This window comes from Carcharhinus amblyrhynchos, chromosome 22 (genome assembly GCF_965287045.1).
Source record: "Carcharhinus amblyrhynchos chromosome 22, sCarAmb.v2.hapA, whole genome shotgun sequence".
Lineage (NCBI taxonomy): Eukaryota > Metazoa > Chordata > Chondrichthyes > Carcharhiniformes > Carcharhinidae > Carcharhinus > Carcharhinus amblyrhynchos.
In genome coordinates this window covers 9,650,393-9,676,612 of record NC_137345.1, presented here as the reverse complement: position 1 = coordinate 9,676,612, position 26,220 = coordinate 9,650,393, and the positions used below count along the sequence as shown (strand labels likewise).

Genomic DNA, 26,220 nt, shown 5'->3' with positions numbered 1-26,220 from the left:
TCAGGCTTGTTCACTCACCACGACCTCATGACTAACATTTAATACATGCTCAATATTTCATAACAATTCATAGGCAAAGCTTAATTTTTTTATATTAATAGATTAGCAACTTCAAGTGATAAAACCAAAATAAATATTGGCACTTAGGATACAGAGGGAGTGCATGGTTCCCACAGTCAATGTTGTGAGCAATCAGCACGCACCTCTCCTCACTTGCCCTTGTTTTATGTGCCTATCACCTCAGTCATACCAGTAGGAAGAAAACTACGCGGACGGAATCAACGGAATGTAGCAACAGTCAATAAGGTGTCTCGTGGCTGTACCCAGAGCCCAGATGGGCTGCATGTGGCCCCTGGGCCGTAGGTTGCCCACCATTGCACTAACCCCTCTATAGGATGAAACCCCTGCCCTATGATTGGCTGGTTGCAGTCATTGGAGGAAAGTTGATGTTTCAACCTGCCAGACTGCAAATTCTTCCACGGTTCCACCAAGGGAAGACTGCAAGGTCACGATACAATCTGTAGATAGAAGTTACAGCACAAAAACAAGCCATTGAGTCCACAACTTGTGAAGGTGTTTTCCCTCCACACCAGAAAGTAGTTTAAACCACATTTCCCACATACCTTCTACCTACCCCCATTTTCCTTCATCCACCCATCCAATCATTGCTGACATAGTTTCCACTTCTGCCACTAACCCTGGAAGTGACAGTACGGTGGTTAGCACTGCTGCTTCACAGCGCCAGGAACCAGGCTCGATTCCTGGCTTGGGTCACTGTCTGTGCGGAGTCTGCACATTCTCCGTGTCTGTGTAGATTTTCTCCAGGTGCTCCAGTTTCCTTCCACAGTCCAAAAGACGTGCTGGTTAGGTGCATTGGCCATGCTAAATACTCCCTCAGTGTACCCGAAGAGGTGCTGGAGTGTGGTGACTCGGGGATTTTCATAGTAACTTCATTGCAGTGTTACTGTAAGCCTACTTGTGACAATTATGTAAACTTTAAGAGAATTTCACCACCTCATGACTCTCTGCACAACAACGTAGAGTGAAATAACCACATTGTCCAAACAAGTTGCAGAACAAGACAAAAATATTGGACTGGAATTGCTTCCTCAATATTAACTTTACTACAGAACACGTGTTTCAAGTCAACTCCCATCTGTATTTGAATTTGAACCAAATTAATTTTTGTGTGAAATATAATCAATATTTACAACTACAAAATGGCAATTATTGAAAACAAAGATATTTGAATACTTTTCCCATCAATTTTTAAACTTTGCCATTTAATCCTACCCACAAAAATCTTATTATCCAAGGAATCTGCAGGACACCTCACTCCGGAATAGGAACTATAATAAATAACTGGATCACCCATGAGGGGGCGTTAGATCCTTTAAAAGAACAATTCTTTGTACAAGTACGATATCACATCATGAATAAAGAAGATAGTGAATCGATACCACAGATATGTAGAGATAAATACAGGCTGAAAACTGAGATACTGTTACAGAAACTAAAATAATGTTTAAAAGAGAAACACATGGCCCGTACAGGTTAATATATACTGGTGGGTAATTTACAATGCATTGAGTACACACCATAGAAACAGACCATACATCCCAACCAGCCTACGCCAACATCAATGCTCCTCCAGACCCTCTGTGTCAAATCCTATCAGCAAACCTCTCTATTCCCTTCTCCTTCACACGCTTTGCTCCCCACCCTTTAAATACATTCACATGATTCACCTCAGCTGTGGTAGCGAGTTCCACACACTCACCACTCTCTGGCTAAAGAGGTTTCATCTGAATGCCCTCCTGGATTTCTTGGTGACCTATCTTACACTGATGGCCTCTTGCTAAGCTCTCTCCCCACAATAGCAAACATTCTCTCTGCTTCTGGACAATCAAAACCTTTCATAGTTTTAAATACCTCTACAATGTCATACCTCAATCTTCGCTTTTCAGGATGAAAGAGATCCAGCTTGTCCTGACTTGTAAAGCCACACATCTCTGGTAACCTCCTTGTAAATCTGTTGTGCACCCTCCCCAGTTCCACTATATCCTTTTACATAACACACAGCAAGCAGAATGGCATAGGTACAGGCAGCGACGGTCGAGGTGGCCGTCCGTCCCGATTGCCTGCCCCTACCCCGCAGCTATGTTCACTGCAGGATGTCCCTGCAAAGGAAACTGTTGGTGTCTGCTGGCCTTCCATGCCTAGTGAGCCTCACAGTGACCAGAGTGCATTATTAATCCCTTTAATCTCATTTTATTTTGGATGTTTTAAGTTTCCTTTAAGATTCTATTTACTTTGATGCGGTATCTCTTTAAATCTTTTCAATTTAGAACCTCGACAGCGCAGAAGGAGGCCCTTTGGCCCATTGAGTCTGCACAGACCACAAACACACCCAGGCCCTGTCCCTACCACCACACTTATCCACACTGCTAGTCCCCTGACACTACAGTCAATTTACCATGGCCAATCAACCTGGCCCACACATCTTTAGACTGTGGGAGGAAACCAGGGTATCCAGAGGAAACCCATGGAGAGACAGGGAGAATGTGCAAACTCCACACAGTCACCAGAGTCCAGATTTGAACCTGGGTCCCTAGCACTGTGAGGCAGCAGTGCTAACCACTGTGCCACTGCGCCACCCAAATTTATCCCACAGTTTGTTGATTTATTTGTTTAACATAGACACAGTGGGCCAATATCAGGAATTAAGAATCAACTGATGACCATGAAACCATTGTTGATTGTTGGAAAACCCATTTGTTTCCTTCAGGGAAGGGAATCTGCTGTCCTTGCCTGGTCTGGCCTACATGTGACTCCAGAGCCTCAGCAATGTGGTTGACTCTCAATAACCCTCTGAACGAAGGCAATGAGGGATTGCCAATTGGCCAGCCAGTGATACCCAATTCCCATGAATGAATTTTTTAAAATGGTCACTCTTCCTATGCTGTATTTTTCAGACGTAGTCACATAATTCCATGGTTGTTTTATTCATTTCATGGGATGTGGGCACAATTAGCAGGGTCTGCAATTATTGCCCATTGCCCATCTAAAGTGCCCTTGAGAAGGTGGCATTGAGCCCCCTTCTTAAACCGCTGCAGTCCATGTGGTGTAGGAACACCGGCAGCCCTGTTATAGGGAGGGAATTCCAGGATTTTGACTCAAACATAGTGAATTGGGATAGAGGAGCAAAGGGATCTGGCAGTGCCACCTGCAGAATCAGACATTAAACCAAAGTGTTCTTTGTCATGTTTGGGACATGCTCATGCTCTTTGTAAAAGGTGCTGAGCCAGGAGTTCTTGGGCAAATCTCATCCTGAAACCACTACCATCAAAACAGAATAACTGGTGACGCACCATTTTGCTATTTGTGAGGTCTCCTTGTGCACAATTGGAACACCACGTTTGTCTAATAATTAAAGGTTTCATTAGCTGCAAAGTGCTATAGAATGTCCCAAAAGCTCAGAAATCCTTTCTTTCTTTAATTGCTATCCTTAATTTGCCCTTTAGGGAACAAATTTGGAGAATCTTCGTCCAGGAGGCAAAGCGTCTTGGTCAGAGTCCATGGTAATGTTGGTTGCACGGAACGTATAGTTTCAGATGTCTGTACATGGGAGTCTTGTAATTCTGCTATGAACAAAGCTCTTTAAGTGACGTATTTTCAACAGCTTCTGCCTATTAATGTTGGCCACATCCTAACTGACCAGTTAGGAGTTGGAGATCGCCGATCACTGCTGCAGGTCATTTAAACCATTCAATGGCATCTGTCCCCCTTCCACACACTAACAAGATATCACAAGGGAGTTTTTCATGACTTGTTGACTCTCCGATTGTGATGAACCTTTTGTGAGTAACTCGCAGGACAGCAGCTCTTTATGGAGAACTTGCAACATGTCCAAGGAGTCCATTGTCCCTGTAAAACAGGGAGAACATTTTGTTAAGGACAAATGCAATCAACTGATTTTCCCTCCTCCTTTTTGAAATATCTCCTGATTCTGATCCCTTACCATGTCCCGCACTGTAACAGAAGTCCAGTGTGTTCATTAATATCTTCCCCAACACCCGTCTGGGAATGTTCTGTGATCAAGAATAAAAATTGAGCGTGAATTGGAATGTAAGAAAGTGGAAAATAAAGATTGCAATCAGAAAGATAGCATTGCAGTGAGCTTCAAGAAACTAATCCACCTTGGAATGTGCTGCCCACTCTCAAGATCACTCCTGTCTCCTGCCAGTCAGTCTGGGTGCTTGCCCGATAGCTGGAACAGCTAGCAGCATCAAAATAATGTCACCGTAGGTTTGAATGGACTTCTGGATATGGAAAGGTTGGAGCCAAGTAGTCACAAGATCCGGGGACTGAAAAGCCAAGTCAAGACCATTGCCAACAGCTCCATCCCTCTTTCAGAGAAAGGCTAGAGAGATTACAGCCTAACCTGCACCTGTACACCAGGTCTGGCCATTGCTGTTCTCAAAACTGTCCTTCAAATCAAATCAAAGCTTTAGTAAGTTGTCACATTGAAGGCCATGCCTCTGCTGGCATATGGGCCAATAATGCTGGTCACTGCTGGTAGCGAGGTGGTGTGATCCCATATCCTGCTATGGTGCAGCCACTCCCATATCACACAGGTGAATAAAGCACCTATGCAGATGGATGTCAGTCCAAGCTGGTGCTTTGACATAAATCACCAAATGGCTGAAACAGAATCGTAGAAATGCTACATTGCAGAAGGAGGCCATTTGGCCCATCAAATCTGCATCGACAACAATCCCACCGAGGCCCTATCTCCTTAGCACCACCTGCTAATCCCCCGGCACTAAGGGACAATTTAGCACGGCCAATCCATCTAACCTGCAGCTGTGGGAGGAAATTGGAGCACCTGGAGGAAACTCATGCAGTCATGGGGAGAATGCGTGAACTCCACACAGACAGTAACCCGAGGCTAGAATTGAACCTGGGTCTCTGGAGCTGTGAGGCAGCCGTGCTAACCACTGTGCCATCCTTAGTATCACACAACTTGAAATGTACAATTCCAGATGAACATAGGATTGGGTTGAATTGTGATTCCAGTGTGGGCTCCCATTTCTCAATGCCCGCTTGAGATGATCACTCGAAAATGTTGCAAGATGTTCCGAAACCCATCCACCCTCACCCAGTGGAAGGCAACTTAGCCATACAGCCTGAACAATGAAAGAGATCAGCCTTCACCTGTAACTGCCACAAGGGGATTAAGAAAACCTTGAATGTCCAACTGCCCACCCATTTGCTTACTTCACCACAGTACCACCAGTCCAGAGCCCTATTTAAATGTGCCTGATTGAGGTAGCAATGCATGAAGCACTCTCTGGAGACAAGCTCAATCCCAAATTCTTGTACACCCAGTAGGAAACTATGCTCACTTGCTACGTATGTTACTAAGTGGTTCTGCATATATTTTAGAACAATACGGTGGCACAGTAGTTAGCACTGCTGCCTCACAGCGCCAGGGACTCAGGTTCAATTCTGGCCTCAGGTCACTGTCTGTATGGAGTTTGCACATTTTTCCCATCTCTGTGCGGGGTTTCCTCCGGGTGCTCCAGTTTTCTCCCACAGTCCAAAAACATGCAGGTTAGGTGGATTGGCCATGCAAAATTACTCCTTAGTATCGGGGATTTAGCAGGGGAAATATTTGGGGTCATGGGGATAGGACCTGGGTGGGATCATTGTCAGTGCAGCCTCGATGGGATGAATGGCCTCTTTCCGGGATTCTATGATGTCCTTTAATCCATTCCTTATGAGCGCAGACCAGTGAGTGTGTGTGTGCGTGAGATTAGAGATAACGTAAACTGGTTTGAATTGTGGCAAGCATCCAGTTTAAACTGACTCACTGACTGTGGGACGGGTATTATTGCTATCTCACGGATGTTCAGACAGAATCTGTCAGCTCGCACAGCCGTGGCGACAGACCTTCAGAGACACCCATAGGTCAGAATCTAACACTGCAGTCATGCACTCGATCCTGTAACAATGCAGTTTGAATGCCGGCGTTTGCCGGCGAAGGTTCGAGATCGTTACCAGCACTCGAAGCTGCTGCAGAAGCTGCAGAGCATCAGTCAGTTTCTCCTCGATCAGCGAGAGTCGCACACGGTCCGCCTCCACCATCTGCAGCTCCATCCTCAGCATTTCTACCTCTTCCCCTTTCAGCTGAAGCTCCTTTGTCATTGAACAGGTGAGCTAGGAAACAAGGTAGAGTTCGCACTGAGACGTAAAGGAAAGACTTACATTTCTATAACACCATCTATCGTCCCAAAGCACTTTACAGCCATGGAAGTACCTTTGGAAGTGTAGTGACTGTTGTAATGTAGGAAGCGGGGCATCCAATTGGTACACAGGAAGCTCCCTCAAATAGTAATGAGATATAATCTAATTCATGGATGAGAGGGGTGTAGAGGGATATGGTTCAAGTGCAGGTCAGTGGGACTAGGCAAAAAATGGTTTGGCATAGACAAGAAGGGTCAAAAGGCCTGTTTCTGAGCTGTTAATTTCTATGGTTCTTTTTTTTTCTATGGTTCTATAACCAGACCAGAGCATGGCTTCCGACTGAGTTAACAAGAATTTGGCATTGAACTTCTGTCCAGAGGGCACTTCATGCATTGAAATCTCAATCCGGGTGGCACAGTGGCCAGCACTGTGAGGTTAGCGTAAAGGGAAGACTTACATTTCTCGAACACCCTGCCTCTCAGTGCCAGGGACCCGAGTTTGATCCTGGCCTTCAGTCACTGTCTGTGCGGAATTTGTACGTTCTCCGCGTGGGTTTCCTCCGGGTGCTCCAGTTTCCTCCCACTGTTCATAAATGTGCAGGTTAGGTGGATTGACCATAAGTTAAAGGGACTAGCTAGGGTAAATGCATGGGGTTATGGGGATAGTGCCTGGATGGGATTGTGGTTGGTGCTGCCTCGATGGGCTGAATGGTCACCTTCTGCACTGTACAGTTCTATGATTTAATTTTAATGATAAGGGTTGAGGAATAAATCCTGGCTGAGACCTTCCCTACGTTTTTTCGAAACAGCCCCTCTGCACCTCAGAAGTTGTAAATTTTATTTGAATGACAAAAACTATTGAGCTTGCAACCTGTCTCCCGAATGTCCTTTATATAATTCCATGCTTCCCTGTAACAGAGTTATTTTAAAATTTTCTCTCCCCACCCGCCCTTCAAAAGTTCCCACATATTGCAATATACCCATCCACTGCTTTGACCAATAACTTGCCCCTGTACCCACCATCTGGAGATTGCTGGTATACTGGTCTTAACCACAAAGTAGGCTCCAGTTCTCCAATACAAGGACAAGTAATATCAGAGTCTATGACAGCACAGGCCATTCCAGCGCATCTCCTTGTGCAAGGTTACAAACTCATAATGGCCAAAGTCTCAAAAGGGGCGTCTCTTCTGTTGCCAAGGGACCTGGGTTTAATTCCCTGTTTGGGTCACTGTCTGTGTGGTGTCTGCATGTTCTCCCTGTGTCTGCGTGGGTTTCCTCCAGGTGTACCAGTTTCTCCCAAAATCCAAAAGATGTACTGGTTAGGTGCATTGGCCGTGCTAAATTCTCCCTCAGTGTACTCAAACAGGTGCCAGAGCATGGTGACTAGAGGATCTTCACAATAACTTCTTTGCTGCAAATGTAAGCCTTACTTGTGACTAATAAATAAACTTTAATTTCTTCTTCCTGCTCATTCAGGGAGCAGGATGAGCTAGTGAACAATCAAAGGCACAGAGTATTGAGAGAATGGTGAGGGGAGAAATAGGATAAGAAGCTTCTGCAGGATGGAGAATCCACCAAGCACTGAGCAGACAGAAAGGGGAAAGTTGAGTCAACAGCATCTTCCATGAGCACACACATTCCTATTCCCACAGGGAATTGTGTTCTAATGGTATCTACAATCCCAAAAAGCACAATCGACTGGACTTGAGAGCAAGATCCAGAGTTCCCAGAAAGTGACCAGAATATATTCCAGACACAAGCTATGGAATTGGATCATGTAGCGTGAGTGAGACCATACCGAGCATGAAGTTTTTTGTGTGTATTTTGAAGAAAATCTCAATAGTTAATGATGTTGACTTAAGCTAACCAAATAAGGCAGGAATTCAGGCGGGTGAAACTTGCTCAGCATGTGTTGAGTCCTGTCTAAGCAAGAACTGCCCGATTAACAATAACAACTTGCATTTCAGATTTAAAAAAACATCCGAACATTTTTCACTGAGGCATAATCAGGTTTTGAACGCAGGCCAATGGGGATATCAGGTGGCCAGAAAGAGACGAGTTTTGAGCAATGTTTCACAACAGGGCAAAAAAGTGGAAGGGTTTAAGGATGGATTTCCCTGCAGTGGGACCCAGATGGCTGAAGATTTGGCCAGTAGTGGGGTGAAAGATACTATGTGGGGATGTAAAAGGGATACTCTTTTCCCTTTTTAGGTGCGTATCTCTGCTTTGAAGTTCTTTAATGTGTGAATATTATAGCATAACTACAGTGCAGAATGAGTCCATTCAGCCCACTGAATCTGCACAAACTGTCCGACAGAGCATCTTACCCAGGTCCTATCCCCATAACCCTCTGCGTTTACCATGATTAATCCACATAAATTACACACCTTGGGACACTAGGCAGCAACTTACCTTGGCCAATCCACTTAACCTACACATTATGGGTGGCACGGTGGCACAATGGTTATCACTGCTGCCTCACAGCGCCAGAGACTGGGTTCAGTTCTGGCCTCGGGTCACTGTCTGTGTGGAGTTTGCATGTTCGCCTTGCGCCTGTGTGGATTTCCTCTGGGTGCTCCAGTTTCTTCCCACAGTCTAAAGATGCATGGGACAGTCTAAAGATGTGTGGGTTAGGTTGATTGGCCAAGCTAAATTGCCCTTTAGCGTCAGGGGGACTAATGAGGTAACTGCATGGGTTTACGGGGATAGGGCCTGGATGGGATTGTGGTCAATTCAGCCTCGATGGGCTGAATGGCCTCCTTCTGTACTTATAGGGATTCTATGATTTTTGGAGTGTGGGAGGAAACCAGAACACAGGAAGGAAACTCAGACACAGGGAAAATGCACAAATCTCACACAGGCAGTGATCCAAGGCTGGAATTGCACCTGGGTCCCTGGCATTGTGAGGCAGCAGTGCTAACTAACCTCTAGGCCACCTATAAATAGCTCTTACAAAGTGTAGGAACCTCTGCCTGTTTAACTGTGGTGCTCTTGCCTTCACCTTCTGATGTCCCACTGCAGTGCCACTATTGCTGCCTCGCTGGGAGCAGCAGACTGCCTTCTTGTGATGAGAGACCTCTCCAACTCAAAATAAGAAGCCTCAACCCAACTGGGGTTGGGACCAGATGGAAGCCCATTCATCAACTGTCTGCCAGTCAGCGGGGGAGTGGGGGGGGTGGGTGGTGGTGGTGGTGGAGCAGAGCAAGAGTATTATACAGCCTTGTGGCCCTCCAGTCTTTCTCCGTCACTCATTCACTCTGAGTTTGGATCAGTTTTTTCCTCTCCTTCAGTATCTGTATGTTCTTTTTGTGGTTCTAATCCGAATTAGAGATGGCACCATGAAAACAAGCAAGTCTTTGCTTAGCATTCTCCCCTGATGACACACCCGGTTTGCAAACCATCGCCCTTTGCTGACAACATTCTAATTGTGACTTCCATACCCTATAATCCACGTGCAATTTGAGCGTTCAGGTATCACTCTTTCAGAGGCCTGGAAACGACTCAAAAAGAAATAAACAGCTTTTAATGCAGCTGATCACGTTGGGAATAGTTTTCTGGCCATTCAGGTTGGCGGGATTCTCCAGTCCCGCTGCAGTGAATAGAGATTTGGCTGAGCACCAAATTCTCCATTCTGGCTTGCGGCAGGGTGGGGTGTGGGTGGCCGGAAAGTCTAGCCATGCTCTCCAGAACCATGAAAAAGCCAAGTTTATTTCCCAATGTTTCCCACAGCATAAACACCAACCTAATAATCTGGGGATCTGGAAATGATTCTAAAAATTTACTTCTTGTGCAAACATAGAAACATAGCAGGAGTAGGCCATTTGGCCCTTCGAGCCTGCTCCACCATTCATCTTGATCATGGCTGATCATCAAATTCAGTATCCTGATTTCCCCCGTTTCCTCCCACATCCCTTTAGCCCCTAGAGCACCATCTAATTTCTTCTTGAAATCAGACAATGTTTTCACCTCAACTACATTGTGTGGTAGTCAATTCCACACCTTCACCACCCACTTATACAGGAGTGCAAGCTAACAAAGTAAGTACATTCCATTAACCAGCAGTGTATTGTTCAATCCAATCATTTTCCCATATCTGGTGGTGCACGAGAACAGACTTTCATCCGTTTCCACAGCTAGTAATTCCCGGAACAGATCGCTAGCCTGTCACCAGGGCTTGTAGCTTGAGGGGCACGACTCCTTATCAAGCGTGGCTGACCAGGAGTCTCTCCCACTCTTGGTGCCAAGGGCATGTTTGGAAGAATTTGCAAGTTGACACACTCAGTGAGCAGCGTGAATGCATCCTCCTTGGCCATCATGCCCTCGGGCGGACTTGAACCCAGAATCTCTGGCTCAGAGGTGGGGACACTACCCTCTGCGCCACAAAACGTCTGCAGTGCCTTATACAAGGCTGTAATTTTTGTAGTTTGACCCTTTGGTAGACCTTCATGATCATCATTCATACCTTCTCTGTCTCAATCTGGAGCTCTGTCACTTGCTTCTCCTTGTTCTTTAGCTGTTCTGTAAGTTCTTGTTCTCTTTCCTCCCACATGGGGAAGACCGTGGAACCACTCTCCCTCGTATCACAGCTGCAGTTGTGAGACAGAAGTCTTTGTAATGCACTCGTATGACACCTATTGGATATGACAAGAATTCAAAATAGGTCCAAAATAAAAAAGGTGCCAACAGTGCCCCCACTACCCAAAATCTGCTAAAGCACAAGTACTCCCACTCAGCTTGGTAATGAGAGTGCAGTTAATATATAATGCGAGTAATTGTTTATGGATATTGAGTCAAAGCTAGAAACTATGTGAAGAGTTAGGTGGATTCATTGGTTTTAAAGCAAGAACTTGCTTCTTTATAGATTCTTTGACAAGCCCTGGATATCTGAAAGTGCTTTACAGTCAAGTACTCTTAAAGAGTGTAGAGATTATTGAGATGAGCCAAATTGCACATAGCCGGATCCCAGCGATAGCAATGAGATAAATGACGAGATAATTTAGCTTTGCTGATGTTAGTCGAGAGGCATTAATATTGGAACTTCATCTGACCATTGGTTCCATGTCCTTCTTTGAAAGAATGCTATGGGGAACTTTTACATCTACCTGGAGTGGTGGGGGCTGGGGGAGGGGACCGGAGGCGCAAACTGCTGACAATCATTGGTTGTAGGATTGTCAAATATGGAAAGTGCTGAATAAGGCAACTTTGCTTCCAGAAAGCTTACATCTATAATTTTCTGGTAAATCACAGGTGTTTACTTTCTGTGGTAAAATTAATTCTTGAGACTTATTGCAGTTGCGGTGTTAGGGTGGGCGATCGAAGAAGGTGCCTGAGGAGGTAATTAGCTTGGCGTAATCTGATAATCTGTTTGTGAAGCAATGTCGTAACTCAGCTGAAACCACAAACCAGAGTGTAAGGCAAAGTGAGATGTTTTTCAAATCCGTGAGAAAGAACAGCAGAAGAGGTTTGGAGATTTGATTTATTATTGTCACATCTATTAGTATACAGTGGAAAGTATCATTTCTTGCATGCGAGACAGACAAAGCACACCGTACATACAGAGAAGGAAAGGAGAGAGTGCAGAATGTGTCACAGTCATAGCTAGGGTGTAGAGAAAGAGCAACTTAGTGTGAGGTAGGTCCATTCAGAAGTTTGATGGGAAGAATCTGTTCTTGAGTTGGTCGCTAAGTATCACAGAGGAAAACTAGAGATACATTTACCCTACAACAGGAGAGTTAACATGCAGTGATCTCACTCAGCACTGATGCTCAGAGTAATGTTCCAGGTGTACACAGGAATCCTTTAATCCAGCCCACAGGATCAACCCAATATGCACTAGGGGGTCCTCTGTTGTCACAACTACTTAGGGAAATTATTCTGGTCTCAGTATTACTTAAACTCAGGCTAACACCAGATGACAAGGGATGGGAATCTCCTGGGAATCATGGAATCCCTACGGCACAGAAGGTGGCCATTCGACCAATCAAGCCTGCATTGACAATGTCTTCACCCAAACCTATCCCCGTAACCCCATGTATTTATCCTAGCTAGTCCCCCTGACACTCACTCCAAAACTAAGGGATAATTTAGCATGGCCAATCCACCTAACCTGCACATTTTTGCAGCATGGGAGGAAAGCACCCAAAGCAAGCCCACTCAGACATAGAGAGAACATGCAAACTCCACACAAAGTCAGCCGAGGCCAGAATTGAACCAAGGTCCCTGGTGCTGTGAGGCAGCAGTGCTAACCACTGTGCCACCATGCTGCCCACAAATGCCACTCCCAGATGCCACATTCCCCTACACCCATAGTTGAGGTGAGCCTTAACATGTGTACTAGACAAATTTACATGTTGGTGAATGCAAGGACTCAAGACCTGTAGGCTCTGACTGTCCTCGTGGGTGGAAAATCATGGACAGCAAGTGACAGAGAATGTTTGTCATGATCAGAGAGTTTGCTTTTAGTATATCATACTCACCCTTCCCCATTGCAGCCATCCCTGTTCAGTTCTGTTATCTGACACTGTCGAGTCTGTGTAGACCCCTCTTCCTCCTCATCAGAAGCAGCTTGCCCCTCGACTGCTCTCAGCAAACGCATCTCATCTGTGGGAAAACAGAATAGAGCAAGCGTCCTCTAAAGATTCGATCACAGTAAAGTTTCAGCAAGTATTGGGATAAATGCAATAAAGGTCAACGGCAAAATTGGTTGAAACAGTGTTCAATGATGGCAGCAACTGTATTTGCTGTACTGGATGCTTACATAGGGGCTTATCAAACATGTACACCCAAGTTTAGCTCAGTTGGCTGGACTACAAAGCAATGCCAACAGCATGGATTCAATTCCCCTTCCGGCTGAGGTTATTCATGAAGGCTCCACCTTCTTAACCTCGCCCCTCGCCCAAGGTATGGTGATCCTCAGGTTAAATCAGCACCAGTCAGCTCTCTCCCTGAAAGGAGAGTGCAGCCTATGGTTATCTGGGACTTTATGGCGATTTTACCTTTATGTGCACCCAGGGTCTATCAAAAGGCAAGAGGTTGGGAGTTTAGATTGGTTTCTTTTCAACAGCTTTACCTAACACAGGATTTCTTCCGCCAAAATTGAATTACCTTCATTCTGGGAAGAATCTCCAATCCTCCAGCTGCAATATTCCCTGCTATCGGAGAGCGAATCTGCTTTCCCTGATGGTGGACTCCGTGTTTGTTGGCAGGACGGGATCCAGTTACTCTGACCAGAGCGGCAATATTTCTGGAAGTGCGGGGAATGGTTCAGCAGAGCCTGGGTCTCTCTTCCTGGACTTGCTTGTGATCTTGATTAAAAACAAGTTTGTCAGCGTCGGCGGATCAATATCAGAGGGTGGGTGAAGGAGTGAGGGGAGATGTTACTTAACATCAGATTCTAATTTCACATCATCTCTGCCAATGTTGGCTACATAAAGAATAAACCTGTTGGACTTTAAGCTGGTGTTGTAAGACTTCTTACTGTATATAAAACCAACCTGCGGCAATTTTATTTCCATTTTCTCAGGGCCAGACTGACAAGGCCACATTTATTTTTCTTTTTATTCATTCATGAAATACTGGCGTCGCTGGTTGGGTCAGCATTTATTGACCATCCCTGAGGGCATGTAAGAGTCAACCACATTGCTGTGGGTCTGGGGTCACACGTAGCCAGACCGGGTAAGGATGGCAGATTTCCTTCGCTAAAGGACATTAGCAAACCAGATGGGTTTTAGCAACAATAGTTTTGTGGTCATCAGTATACTTTTAATTTTAAATTTCTACTGTGCTGAGATTCAAACCCTGGATTCCCAGAACATTGCCCTGGGTCTCTGAATTACGAGTCCAGAGACAATACTAACTGTGCCACTACCTACTCTTTATTGGCTAATCCTGCCTGTCCTGAGATGGTGATGGTGAGCTGTCTTCTTGAAACCCTGCATTCTTAGCATCTTTTAAAGCTATGAGTGGACTACTGTGAAGAAATATTATATTTTCCAATATTATCCACAATATCACTGTGGTACACTGAGAACCAGGCTTGTATGTGTAGGTATGAGTGTGATTAACTTTATCAAACTGAAGAAGGTAGATTGCAAGTTTCAGAACATCAGAAAGGGTGTGAAAACAAGTAGTTTGAAATGGAGATGTACATAGTTATGATAGAGTAACTGTGGGCAGCATGAATAGAAATTTACATTATGAAGATAAGGGAAGTGACTTGAAGTTAACTGTTCTGTTTCAAAGAACAAAGAAAAGTATTACACGGGACCAGGTTCTTCAGCCCTTCAAGCCTGTGCCAATCATGATGCCCTCACTAAACTTCAAAAAACCTTTTGCCCTTACTCTGTCCATATCCTTCTATTCATGTACCCATCCAGATGCCTCTAAAATGTTGCTAATGTGCCTGCTTCCACCACCTCCTCTGGCAGTGCGTTCCAAGCACCCACCACTCTGTGTAAAAAACACCCCCCCCCTTAACCTTAACCTCCCTGAAACTTCCCCCCCCCCAACTTAGGACAAAATGAACAGCTGACATAGATCATAAATGGATGAAGCAAAGCATTAAGTTTACTTTCATCCTAAAAGTGGTAGCCATAACATGAAAGACTTGTAAAATTCAGAGAAAAGGGACTTCGAAAGGAACATAAAACAATAGAGAGGCAATTTAGCACGGCCAATCAATCTAACCTGCACATCTTTGGACTGTGGGGAAAAAACTGGAGTATCCAAAGGAAGACATAGGGAGGATGTTCAAACTTCATACAGTCACCAAAAGCTGGAATTGAACCCTGGTCTCTGGTGCTGTAAGGCAGCAATGCTAACCAATGTGCCACTGTGCTGCCCAATATAGCAAAGATAATGTAAAGATAGCACTCAAAGAGCTACATTTTTTTTTACCTTTGTTTTATTTCCTTATTATTTTGAGCACCTGGCTTATTTGAAACAGGCTTTACTGCAATAAAGATACAGGCAGGATTTTCCACTCCCCCTGCAATGGAGGGTGGCCCTCCACTGGCTGGCAACTGGGTTTTCTGATCCTTCTGCTGTCAACAGGTTTCCCGGGAAACCTACAGTGGGGCGGGGGGGCTCACTGTCAGCAGGACTGGAAGATCCCGCTGGCAAAAATGGCCAGAAACTTCTGGCCACACTCATCGTACTTCCTTGTTAAGGGGTGCTTATATACCCCGCCTACAAGATTTACAGTGAGAAAGCTTCTGTTGTTACGCAGCACAAAGCATTGAATGGCCAAAAAAGGAGGCTGAACTGGCGTTCTACACTCAACAGCCTTTGAAAAACCTTTGAAAACATAAACATAGAACAGTACAGCACAGTACAGGCCCTTCGGCCCTCAATGTTGTGCCGAGGTAAATCAAGTTATCCCACTCCCTTTCATTCTCAGTTGGACGTGGAAGTGCGAGGGGGACAGTCTGGTGCAGATTTGGCTTTTTCTTCCCTGCGGTCAGCTCACAAGTTATTAAACAGTTTGAATTCAATGGTTAGATTTGAACTGGAAGGCTGGTGTTTCACGGCTTCACTTGGGCGAGCCTTGTAAAATCCCGCCCGAGGCCAACAGAAAACTGCAAGCCTCGCCTGCCCTGATTCCAGGCTGAGCGAGGCAATAAGGCTCCAGCCTAAGGTGTGAAAGACCACTTCTGGACCATTACTTTTTTTTTATATACGCCGATCCCAGTTAGATCCACGAACCACTGTATGATTCCTTTGTCTTTCTTTCACTACAGCTCCCATTTGCAACGCCAGTGGATTCTACAGAGGGGATTCCCATTATGAGAGTGAACTAGAAAAAAGGAAGGCCAGATTGGATCAGGGATATCCTGTGCCCACCTGGCAGTACACATCTGTATCTCTGAGCAGTGGTGCGCATTCCACAGGAGATTAATACATGCAGACACTCCAACCCATAGTTCGTAACTTAACACGGTAAGACATCAATGAGCTGTGATAAATGTCATCCTGACACTTCTCTGGAAGCGCTCCAGTCATGGTACATGTCATGCTCACTACATCTCAGAACATGCTCAATGGCCCACATTCATATCAGCAGATACTGTCTCAGCCAACTGGCAACAACCAGGGTTGCTAGGGAAATGGCCTTTACAGACACCAAGTTGGCACAATCTGAAATCCAGCCTGCGTGACAAGGAAATCTGAAGCAAAGGATCTCTGCTGACATATACTCTGATCTGCTTCCACCTCTTCCCAGATCATCACTTGTCTTCAGACACACACACACATATAGGCTGGAATTTGACAGGCAGAGAGGTCTGGGTGTATGTGTCCACCAATCACTGAAATTGGAAGCAGGTGGATAAGGTGGTCAAGAAACATATAAAAATTGGCAGGTCATGCTGTAGCTGTGCAGAACCTTAGTTTGGCCTCATTTAAAACATGCTGTACAATTCTGGTCACTAACTACCAGAATGCTTTGGATGCTTTGGAGAGGGTACAGAAGAGGTTTACCAGGATGTTGCCTGGTCTGGAGGGTGCTACGAGGAGAGGTTGGATAAACTCGTTTGTTCTCACTGGAATGATAGAGGTTGGAGGGTGTCCTGAAAGAGGTTTACAAGATTATGAGTGGCATGAGACAGAGTGGATAGTCAGACATTCTTTCGTAGGGTAGAAAAGTCAAGTACTGGGGACAAAGATTTAAATGAGTGGGGAAATGTTTAGAGGAGATGTGTGAGGCAAGTTTTATTTTTACACAGAGAGTGGTGGAACGCGCTGCCTGGGGAGATGGTGGAAGCAGGTACGATTGAGACATTTAAAGAGTATCCAGGCAATTACATGAACAGGATGGGAATGGAAGGGTATGGATTCTAAGTACATATGGTTTAGTTTAGACATTATGATCGGCCCAGACTTGGAGAGTGGAATGGCTGTTCCTGTGCTGTACTGTACTGTTCGTTGTTCTTTCTGGCCGATCACACCAGCAGGATTTTTTGGTACCACTGCAGTGACTGGAGATTTGGCTGAGCACCAAGTTAGCGGTGGCAGGTTGTGAACCACCAGAAAATCCCATCCATAATGTTTTGTTCCCCTCCAACTTTGCCAGTCCCTTTTCACCATCTCTTCTCTCAGCATCAGGGAAGTCTACCCCAGTTTGAGAGGCCTCTTATTTCCCCCCCCCTCCTATTTTGAAACGTCTTTTAATTATCCCGATCCTTTTTTAACGGTTGCACGCACTATAATGTTCTGTTCACTGCGACTGTGAGGAACGATGCACCTGAACTGACCCAGAAAAGCAGCAAATTCTTTGCACTTTACCAGTATGCTGTTAATCATTGCGGACCAGTGCGCACACATCAGGCGGCTTATGTTCTGTTTGCAATATCGTAAAATAGCTTAGGATGAAGAAGGATCTTCATTCCATTGGACTCATTCCTCTCAAATACAAAACTTGTCTTCCTACTATGGTATGTAGCTGTTTTTTTAAATAAACCCAGTATCCAAATCTTAACCATTCTCCCGGAAACTTGTTCCAGCTGTTGACCATATTTTGCACTGAGAATCCTGATGTGTGGAGTTTGCACTTTTCCCCCCGTGCCTGCATGGTTTTCCTCCTGGTCCTCCGGTTTCCTCCCACAGTCCAAAGATGTGTGGATTAGGTGGTTTGGCCATGCTAAATTGCTCCTGTGTCAGCGGGATTAGTAGAGTTATGGAAATAGGGCTTGGGTAGAATTGTGGTCAGTACAGACTCAATGGGCCAAATGGCCTCCTTCTAGAGTGTACTGATTCTATGTTACCAGACAGAACAGCGTAATAATATTCCTTTCTCTAAGTGAGACTCCTTCCACTTACAAAATATCACACAAAAGTGGACAAAGATGTCAGTAAACAGCAAGTGTGTGGAAAAATGCAGCAATAACTTTAATTTCTGCTGCTGTTTTCTCCTGTCTTCGCTCCCTGTGGGGACACAGGAGGACACTTCATTTCGACTCGACTGCTCTTCCCTGTGAAGGGAGTAGTATATTTACTCTGTTCTCTATTGTGTGGCTCATCTGTCAGTTAACGCTGACATGAGCAGATGATCTATGCCCCCTAATAGAGTGTTACAAGTTGCTGTGGTTTCAACTCTTAAACAGACAGCAGTTTAGAGACAGCTGATGGCAGCAAAACATTCAGCAAGCCCAGGCCACTTCACTCACCTTACAAAATGCATGAGCTCATTGTGGGCACACTAATTGTTCATGGGGTTACGAGGAAAGTGTGACCGTTTTATCAGCTGCCTTGTCCATGGATGGATCACAATGCAGGTTGATTGCTAATTAGCCCCTTTTCTGTCAGGAACTGACTCTCAGCACCAGCCTGCTGCATCATTTCAGTTTCATTCTACCCGACTACTCTTTCTTTCATTCAATCAGTTCCATTCTGTTACACCCTTCACCGTTAAGCATTATCCTGTAACCCAACATCACGCACAACACTATTTGATCAGTACCACCTTGCCATCTGTGAGGCCTCGCTGCGTGCAATATAAGTGCTGTTTTTCCAACATTATTTCAATGACTAGAGTGTCTAATTGGGCCTGAGGTGATTTGAGGTTGTAAAAAGGAGCTACATAAATTCAGGTTTCTTCCATTTCACTCCAATCCACTGGACGGGAATCCCTCCACTCCATTCCGTGCCACAGGGGTGAATTTTTCTATGGGGATTTCCCTTGTTTGGCCTCTGTAACTCCAGAAGAGCCTGGACAAAGAACTATAGCAGTGATGGGACAACCCAGGCGAGTGAGTGGGCAGCACGTGTGGCCCATCCCAGCAGGCTGTAAGACTGAAATCAGACCACTTCACTGCCCATGACTTCATGAATACGATTAAATACGTTGAAAAATGTCAAATGTTTCATAATGAGTTGTAGAAAATGTTTAATCATGCATACAGTAATAGAATCATCAGCTTCACAGAGTGAAAAGGAAAGAAATATTAATGCTTTGAATGGAGAGGGAGCGCATGGCTTTCACAATGTTGTGAGCCATCAGCACGCACCTCACTTCGCTCGCCCTTGCTTCACATGCGAATCACTTCAGTCATACCAGGAGGGAAAAAAAACCTACATGGACGGGAGTCAGTGGAATGTGGCAGCTCTGTGCTTGGGCAAGGGTCAAAAAAAATGTCTCATGGGCCACACTCAGAACCCAGATGAGCTGCAGGTGGCCCCTGGGTCACAAGTTCTCACCACTGAATTGTAAGCATTACACAGTTACTTGGGTCAGTGTCCCCAGCGATCAACAGAATCACTGGTTGTGGGGCAGCGAGCAAATCCCGAAGGCCACAGGACACTCTGGAAGCAATAGATCTTTCTTTGCTGCACTCTGTACCTCCAGGGCTGTAACCTGTGCTTTTAGGGAGATGGAGGCATCAACCATTGCTGACTGGCTGCTCCTCATGGGTCCTGCCACTTTCTTCATTGGAGCTCCCATGTTATTGCCTGAAAAGACTCAGGCCACACCTCCCAGCAGCCATATGCCCCCAAAAATTGATCTCAGCTCAATCCCTTCACAGAATCATAGAAACCCTGCAGTGCAGAAAGAGGCCATTTGACCCATCGAAGACTGACTAACAACAATCCCACCCAGGTCCTAATCCTGTAACCCTATGTATTTACCCTGTGATTCCCCCCTACGCCAAGGAGCAATTTAGCATGGTCAATCCACCTAACCCACACCTTTGGATTGTGGGAAGAAACCGGAGCACCCGGAGGAAACTCACACAGACATGGGGAGAATGTGCAAACTTCACCCCCGGCCAGAATTGAACTCAGGTCCCTGTCGCCGTGAGGCATCAGTGCTAACCAATGCAGCACCGTGCTGCCCAGTTGAAATAATGTTCCTCAAACATCTTGCTCTTTGGGAGACACTTTGATGGAATTTTCCTGTGCCGCCTGCCATGGGAATCACAGCAGGCGGAACAGGACCATGGAACAGGTCTGTTGACCTGGGGTGAGATTTTTTGATCTTGAGATGAGTGCAGCTGGAAAAACCACCCCTGTTGTTATAAGGATAATTATTCCTTTATTGATTCTTGATTTGATTTATTATTGTCGCACGTATCAGTATACAGTGAACAGTATTGTTTCTTGCACGCTATACAGACTGAGCATACTGTTCATCGAGAAGGAAATGAGAGAGTGCAGAATGTAATGTTACAGTCATAACTAGGGTGTGGAGAAAGATCAACTTAGCGTGAGAGAGGTCCATTCAAAAATCTGACGACAGCAGGGAAGCAGCTGTTCTTGAGTCAGTTAGTACGTGAACTCAGACTTTTGTATCTTTTTACTGACGGAAGAAGGTGGAAGAGAGAATGTCCGGGGTGCATTAAGTGAACTGAGGAGTGATCTTTTTGTTGGGACTAGTGGCGTTAATTAGCCTGGCTTGGGTGCAATTATATGGAATTGCAGTCAGATGGAGCTGGAACATCTATGTGAGAGCAGAACAAATTATTTTGTTCAAATGTTACCAACAAACACTAAGCGCATTCAAGTCCAATTTGATTATCCATTATTTTTGAGGGTTGTTGTTGGCCCATTTTGCACAAAACCACGTTATATATTACTCTTGTAATCTCCTTTCCCTGTCATTTTTTAGAATGTGACAGGTCTTGTACAGGCAATAAAATTTCAAGGCATTTTCTTATTCCCTTCCAACCTTTAAATGAATGAGAAGTGTACATAGTGAAAGTATTTTAAGGGCACTATTGGGTTAATAAGAAAACATGCCTTGAGAGCTAGGAAGGATCAAACACTTCTTCATCCAGAACTTGACATAAATAGCATGGCTTTTAACACAGTAAAAACATTCAAGCAAAGACTGCTTTATACATACAGCTTGTACAAGTTGCAACACCAGGTTGTCCTCAATACATTTTTAAGTACATTGAGCTGCATTGTTCAAAAACTAGTAAGTAATTTCAGAACTATTCTACATTTTTATGGTGTAATATTTGTCAATGTCTGGTCTTGCCAACATTTAGACCCAAGAGGCTCCAAACTGCATTAGTTCTGATAAGGATACTCGATGCACTGTATACACAGCTGTCTCAGAAATCTGTGTTTCAATGTGTGCCAGGTTGGGGGTGGTGGTGAAGGGGAGGGGGACGGGGGTGGGGGGTGGGGTCCTTTGTATTTGGATCAGTGCTTGAGAGAAGTCAGTCTGTCAAATGAACTTTCCATCAAGGATCACACAAATGAAACTATTAAGGACAAGTCACTGCATTGGAGGTCTAAGTTCACAAAAAGACCATAAAGACTTGACAGTGACTAGTTCAGATGGTAGCAATGGTACCCCATCAGTTCTGGCAAAAATAATTTCACGAGAATGTAAGCAGATTAGATTCATAGTAACTGATTGTGATTATTAATTTAAACAGGCAATGAGGGTGCAACACAGACTTTAAAAACATTACTTTCTGTTAGGCAGAGTAACGACACAGCTGGTGTTCAGAATGATGGCAAAGTTGGCATTTCATTTGGCACTGTGCCATATTCCATTGAATGAGGGGATTGTATCTGCAACTTCCCACATGGATTAAGATTTCTTCTGGTCAAAAACAGAGCAGCTTGACTCAAACATCCACTCCCAGCACCACTGGTGTACTTTGGCTACAACGTCTAAATGATGACCTTCAGTAACACTTCCCAAACCTGCAACCTTCACCATCAAAATGGACAAAGGCAGCAGGCACAAGGTAACGCCATCAACTTCCATGTTTCATGCCAAGCCAACTTCAACATACAGCAGCAGTGGAGTAAAATTCTGAATTCACTATTTAACAGCACTAGGGAAGCATACAGTACAGTATATTCAACAGATTATATTTACTGCAGTAGATACATTATATTCACCAGAGTAGATACAGTGCACCACGTTCTTCACAATGTGTTCCCCACATCAGATACAGCACAGTACAGTCCCTGCTGCGGATACAGTGCAGTACATTCCCCACTGTGGATACAGCAAGTATATCACCTCAGTGGATACAACATTGCATATTACCCATTGTGGATATAGTGGAATATATTCACTAAGACACTTCCTACTGCTAATTTCTTTTAGTGAAATTAGAAACTCATTACATTTCAGAATACTTCCACAAGTTCATTAGAAGTGAGAAAAATAAGAAATCTTCCCTCTCATGTCTGCAATTACTTAACAGCAAGATGGGATCTCTCCTCTTGTCCTGGTGTTGCCTGTCATTACACTTGGGGCAGATGGGTCTGGATGGAAATGATTCAAACTAAATATATGTCTTAAATTTTTAGTGCCAAAAAAAAGCCTTTCATCCCAAGTGTCTGAGCTGGATTTCAAGTAGATTAAAATCAATGTTCTATTCATATTTATCATAGTCTATCATCACTTATCTCCTCCTAAATATAAATAACCATGACGTCCTTAGAAAACTGGAGATGATTTAACTCGCCATTCATAAATTGTGACATGGGCAGCAGGGTGGCACAGTGGTTAGCACTGCTGCCTCACAGTGCCAGGGGCCCAGGTTCAATTCATGGCTTGGGTCACTGTCTGTCGAGTTTACACACTCTCCCTGTGTCTGCGTGTGTTTCCTTCGAGTACTCCAGTTTCCTCCTACAGTTCAAAAGATGTGCAGGTTAGGTGGATTGGCCATGCTAAGTTGCCCCCTAGTGTCAGGGAGACAAACTACAGTAAATACATGGGGTTATGGGAATAGGGCCTGGGTGGGATTGTGGTCAGTACAGATTTGGTGAGTCGAATGGTCTCCTTCTGCACTGTAGGATTCTACAACATGCTTCTTAACAAATAATAAATGATTTAAACAAATTATCTAATGGGAGAGATGGTGGTGTAATGATAATGTCACTGGACTAATATCCTGTGATCCAGGCTAATGGTCTGGGGCAATTTAAAATTCAATTAATTAATTTGGAATTGAAAACTAGCCTCAGTGAGACTGACTCTGAAGTTATCATCGACTGTTGTAAAATCCCATCTCTCTCACTAAAGATGTTTTAGCCCCGTCTGGTTCAGTCCAAAGACATGCAGGTTAGGTGGATTGGCCATAATAAATTGCCCCTTAGTGTCGCAAGGTGCCTAGATTAGAGACACCATATCTCTCCACCCCCCTCTCATCCATGAACCCGTCAAAGTTTTTCTTAAATGTTAAAAGGAAGGGGTCTGGGAGTCAGTGTACACTCAATAGTTTGAATAACCTCCTTCTGCACTCCCCAGATGAAGCAGCAGTGCTTCAAAAGCTCATGATTCCAAATAAACCTGTTGGATTTTAACCTTGTGTTTGTGAGACTTCTTTCTATAGGAACAAAGGAACAGGAGTAGGCCATTCAGCCTGTCTAGCCCATTCTAGCATTTAATACAATCATGGCTGATTGGATACTTCAATGGAAACTCTTGAACCCCAATGTCCTTTAGTTCAAAGTTTATTTAGGTATCACATGTAGGTTTACATTAACACTGCAACAAAATTACTATGAAAATTCCCTAGAGATTTAGGGAAGGAAATCAGCCATCCTTGCCCAGCCTGGCTTATGTGTGACTTCAAACTCTCAGCAATGTGAGAATGGACAAGCTTGCTTTGTTTTCGCTTGAATGACAGAGGCTAAAGGGCAATCTGATAGAAGTTTACGAAGTTATGAGCGGCATGGATAGAATGGATAGTCTTTTTCCCAGGTTGAAGGTAAAGGGGGAAGTTTAAAGGAGATGAGAGAGAAAAGTTTTTTTTGTGACACAGAGGGTAGTACGTGCCTGGAATGTGCTGCCAGAGGAGGTGGTAGAAGCAGATACAATAGCAATGTTTTAGAGGCAACTTGACAGATACATGAGTAGGCAGGGAATAGAGGGATAGGGACCACGTAGAGGCAAAAATTCTTTATCATAGAATCCCTACAGTACAGAAGGAGGTCATTTCACCCATCAAGCCAGCACCCATAACAATCTCAGCCAGACGTATCCCCATGGACCAATGTATTTACACTTTTAATCTTCTGACACGAAAGGGGCAATTTAACATGGCCAATCCAGCGAACCTGCCCATCTTTCGGGTGTGGGAGGAAACCGGAACACCCGGAGGGGATCCACACATATACAGGGAGAACGTGCAAACTCCAGACAGACAGTGACCCAAGGCTGGAATTGAACCTGGGCCCCTGGCGCTGTGAGGCAGCAGTGCTAACCACTGTGCCATCTGCAGTTTAAAAAGGTGTCATGACTTGGTAGGCTGGAGGGCCCGTTCCTGTGCTGTACTGTTCTTTTACTCTTTGAGATGGCCAAAGGCTATTAGATTGGACAACAACCTTGGCTTATATGAAATAATTAAAGGTAAACATGTCACTGACCTGTATCGCTCCAGCTCCTGTTCCAGCTCTTGTACTCTGCTTTGCAATTCAGGAACCTGCTTAGCTCTGCTTTCCAGCTCCTTCACTTTCTCTAAGCCACCCAGGAGGGTTGCAGTGGCCCGCTCTGCCCTCTCCCTGATCTGGGCATTGCCAGCTTTGAGGGCAGAGAGGGATTGCTCCCAATGCCCCAGCAAACCTTGAGCTTCCCTCAACTCCTCCTCCAGTTCCTGGTTAAATCGCATGGCTTCGTTAATCTGCCCGTCTCTGGAGGACCTGACCAGCTCCAGCTCCCGCAGCAAGCTCCTGAGCCCCCTGTCCCTCGGGCTGCCCGCCGGGTTTTCCGTTCCCGCCGCTCTTCTCCGCTCCTTCTGGCCGACCGGGGTGCCATGCGCCTTCAGCAGCCCCACCTGCAGTGCCAGGCAGCGGGCATCGCTGCTCTGGAGGGCACCGCGGAGATCCTCCACCAGCTCCCGCAGGCTGGCGTTCTCCAGTTCCAGCGGGCTGGGCAGCGGGCTCTCCGCCGCGCCGGGGAGAGGCGGCGCCGCCGGCTCGCCGCACCAGGGGACGGGCGGCTTTTCCGCCCAGCCCCGGGACAGGTCGAAAGAGACGCATTTCTTCCTCCTCCTCCTGCGAGGGCACCTCAGGCGGATCTGCCGCTCGATGTGCTCGGTCTCCCGGGCCACCGGCAGACGGGGGGCGGCGCCCTCCTCACCGCGCCGCTGGAAAGGCTCGCAGAGGCGGGCGTGGAACTGTCTGAAGGTCAGTACCTCGGGCAGCCGGCTGAATGGCTGCTGGCCATCCTCTTCCTCGCCCTCCGGTAGAGCCAGCACCGAGCACAGCAGCCGAAAGTCCTCCCCAGACACCAGCCCGTCCCCTTCGCAGTCCAGGTGATGGAAAATCTCCTGCAGATACTGGTCCACCCCGGTGGCCAACACCACGATCTCATTGTCCACCGGAGAACTCTCACAGCCCGAGTGAAGGGACAAGGCACTGACCAGCCAGGAACTCCTCCGGACAGGGCGAGCGGGCAGCTCACAGCAGCCCAGCATGCTGAGAGACTGGAAAACAATCTTTCAGTTTAAATCAAAAAGTAACTTCCTACTGTTCAATCTCTCAAAAAACTTCCCAGAGTCCGGGAAAATATCTTCCAATTTAAGTAAAGGTCTTTCTGGGTTCAAACTATCAATAACACTTCTCAAATCCGGGAAAAGTTTAAATTAAAATGCAAATTCCCACTTTTCAAACTTTCCGAAAGCTTCCCAAAGTCCAGGGAAAGATCTTTCAGTCCGACTCAAATTCCCACTTTGCAAACTTTCAAAAAATTTCTCAAATCCGGAAAAAGATCTAGTTTAAATTAAGATGCAAATTCTTATTGTTCAAACTCTCAAAAAAAACTTCGCAAAGTCCAGGAAAAGATTTTCCAGTTTAAATTAAGATGCAAATTCTTACTGTTCGAACTCTCAAAAGTTTTCTCAGAATAAAGCCGAATTGACCAAAATATTGTCACAAACGAATCGATCAAGGGCGCCAATTAAAGTTTGATAAAACCTCAAAAGGTCACCTTTTTTTTCTACTCAAAGTAATCTTCTAATTGGCAATTTAAAAACATAATAATAACGTAAAGTGTAAAGACGCT

General features: G+C 45.2%; 1 protein-coding gene across 2 annotated transcripts; it reads right to left on the bottom strand.

Annotated features, from left to right (window-relative positions):
- Nucleotides 1-298: 298 nt before the first annotated feature.
- LOC145356971 (EF-hand and coiled-coil domain-containing protein 1-like) lies at nt 299-26,220 on the bottom strand. Of its 2 annotated transcripts, none has more exons than XM_080209992.1 (7): nt 24,585-26,220; nt 13,353-13,552; nt 12,725-12,848; nt 10,711-10,879; nt 6,064-6,222; nt 4,022-4,091; nt 299-3,927 (listed from the first exon to the last, which is right to left on the bottom strand). In XM_080209992.1, the coding sequence occupies exons 1-7, from the start codon at nt 25,631-25,633 to the stop codon at nt 3,797-3,799; spliced, it is 1,902 nt and encodes a 633-aa protein (XP_080066118.1). In that variant the 5' UTR covers nt 25,634-26,220; the 3' UTR covers nt 299-3,796. The 2 variants fall into 2 exon arrangements, with proteins under 2 accessions (XP_080066118.1, XP_080066119.1); XM_080209993.1 differs by having other exon boundaries at nt 10,711-10,834.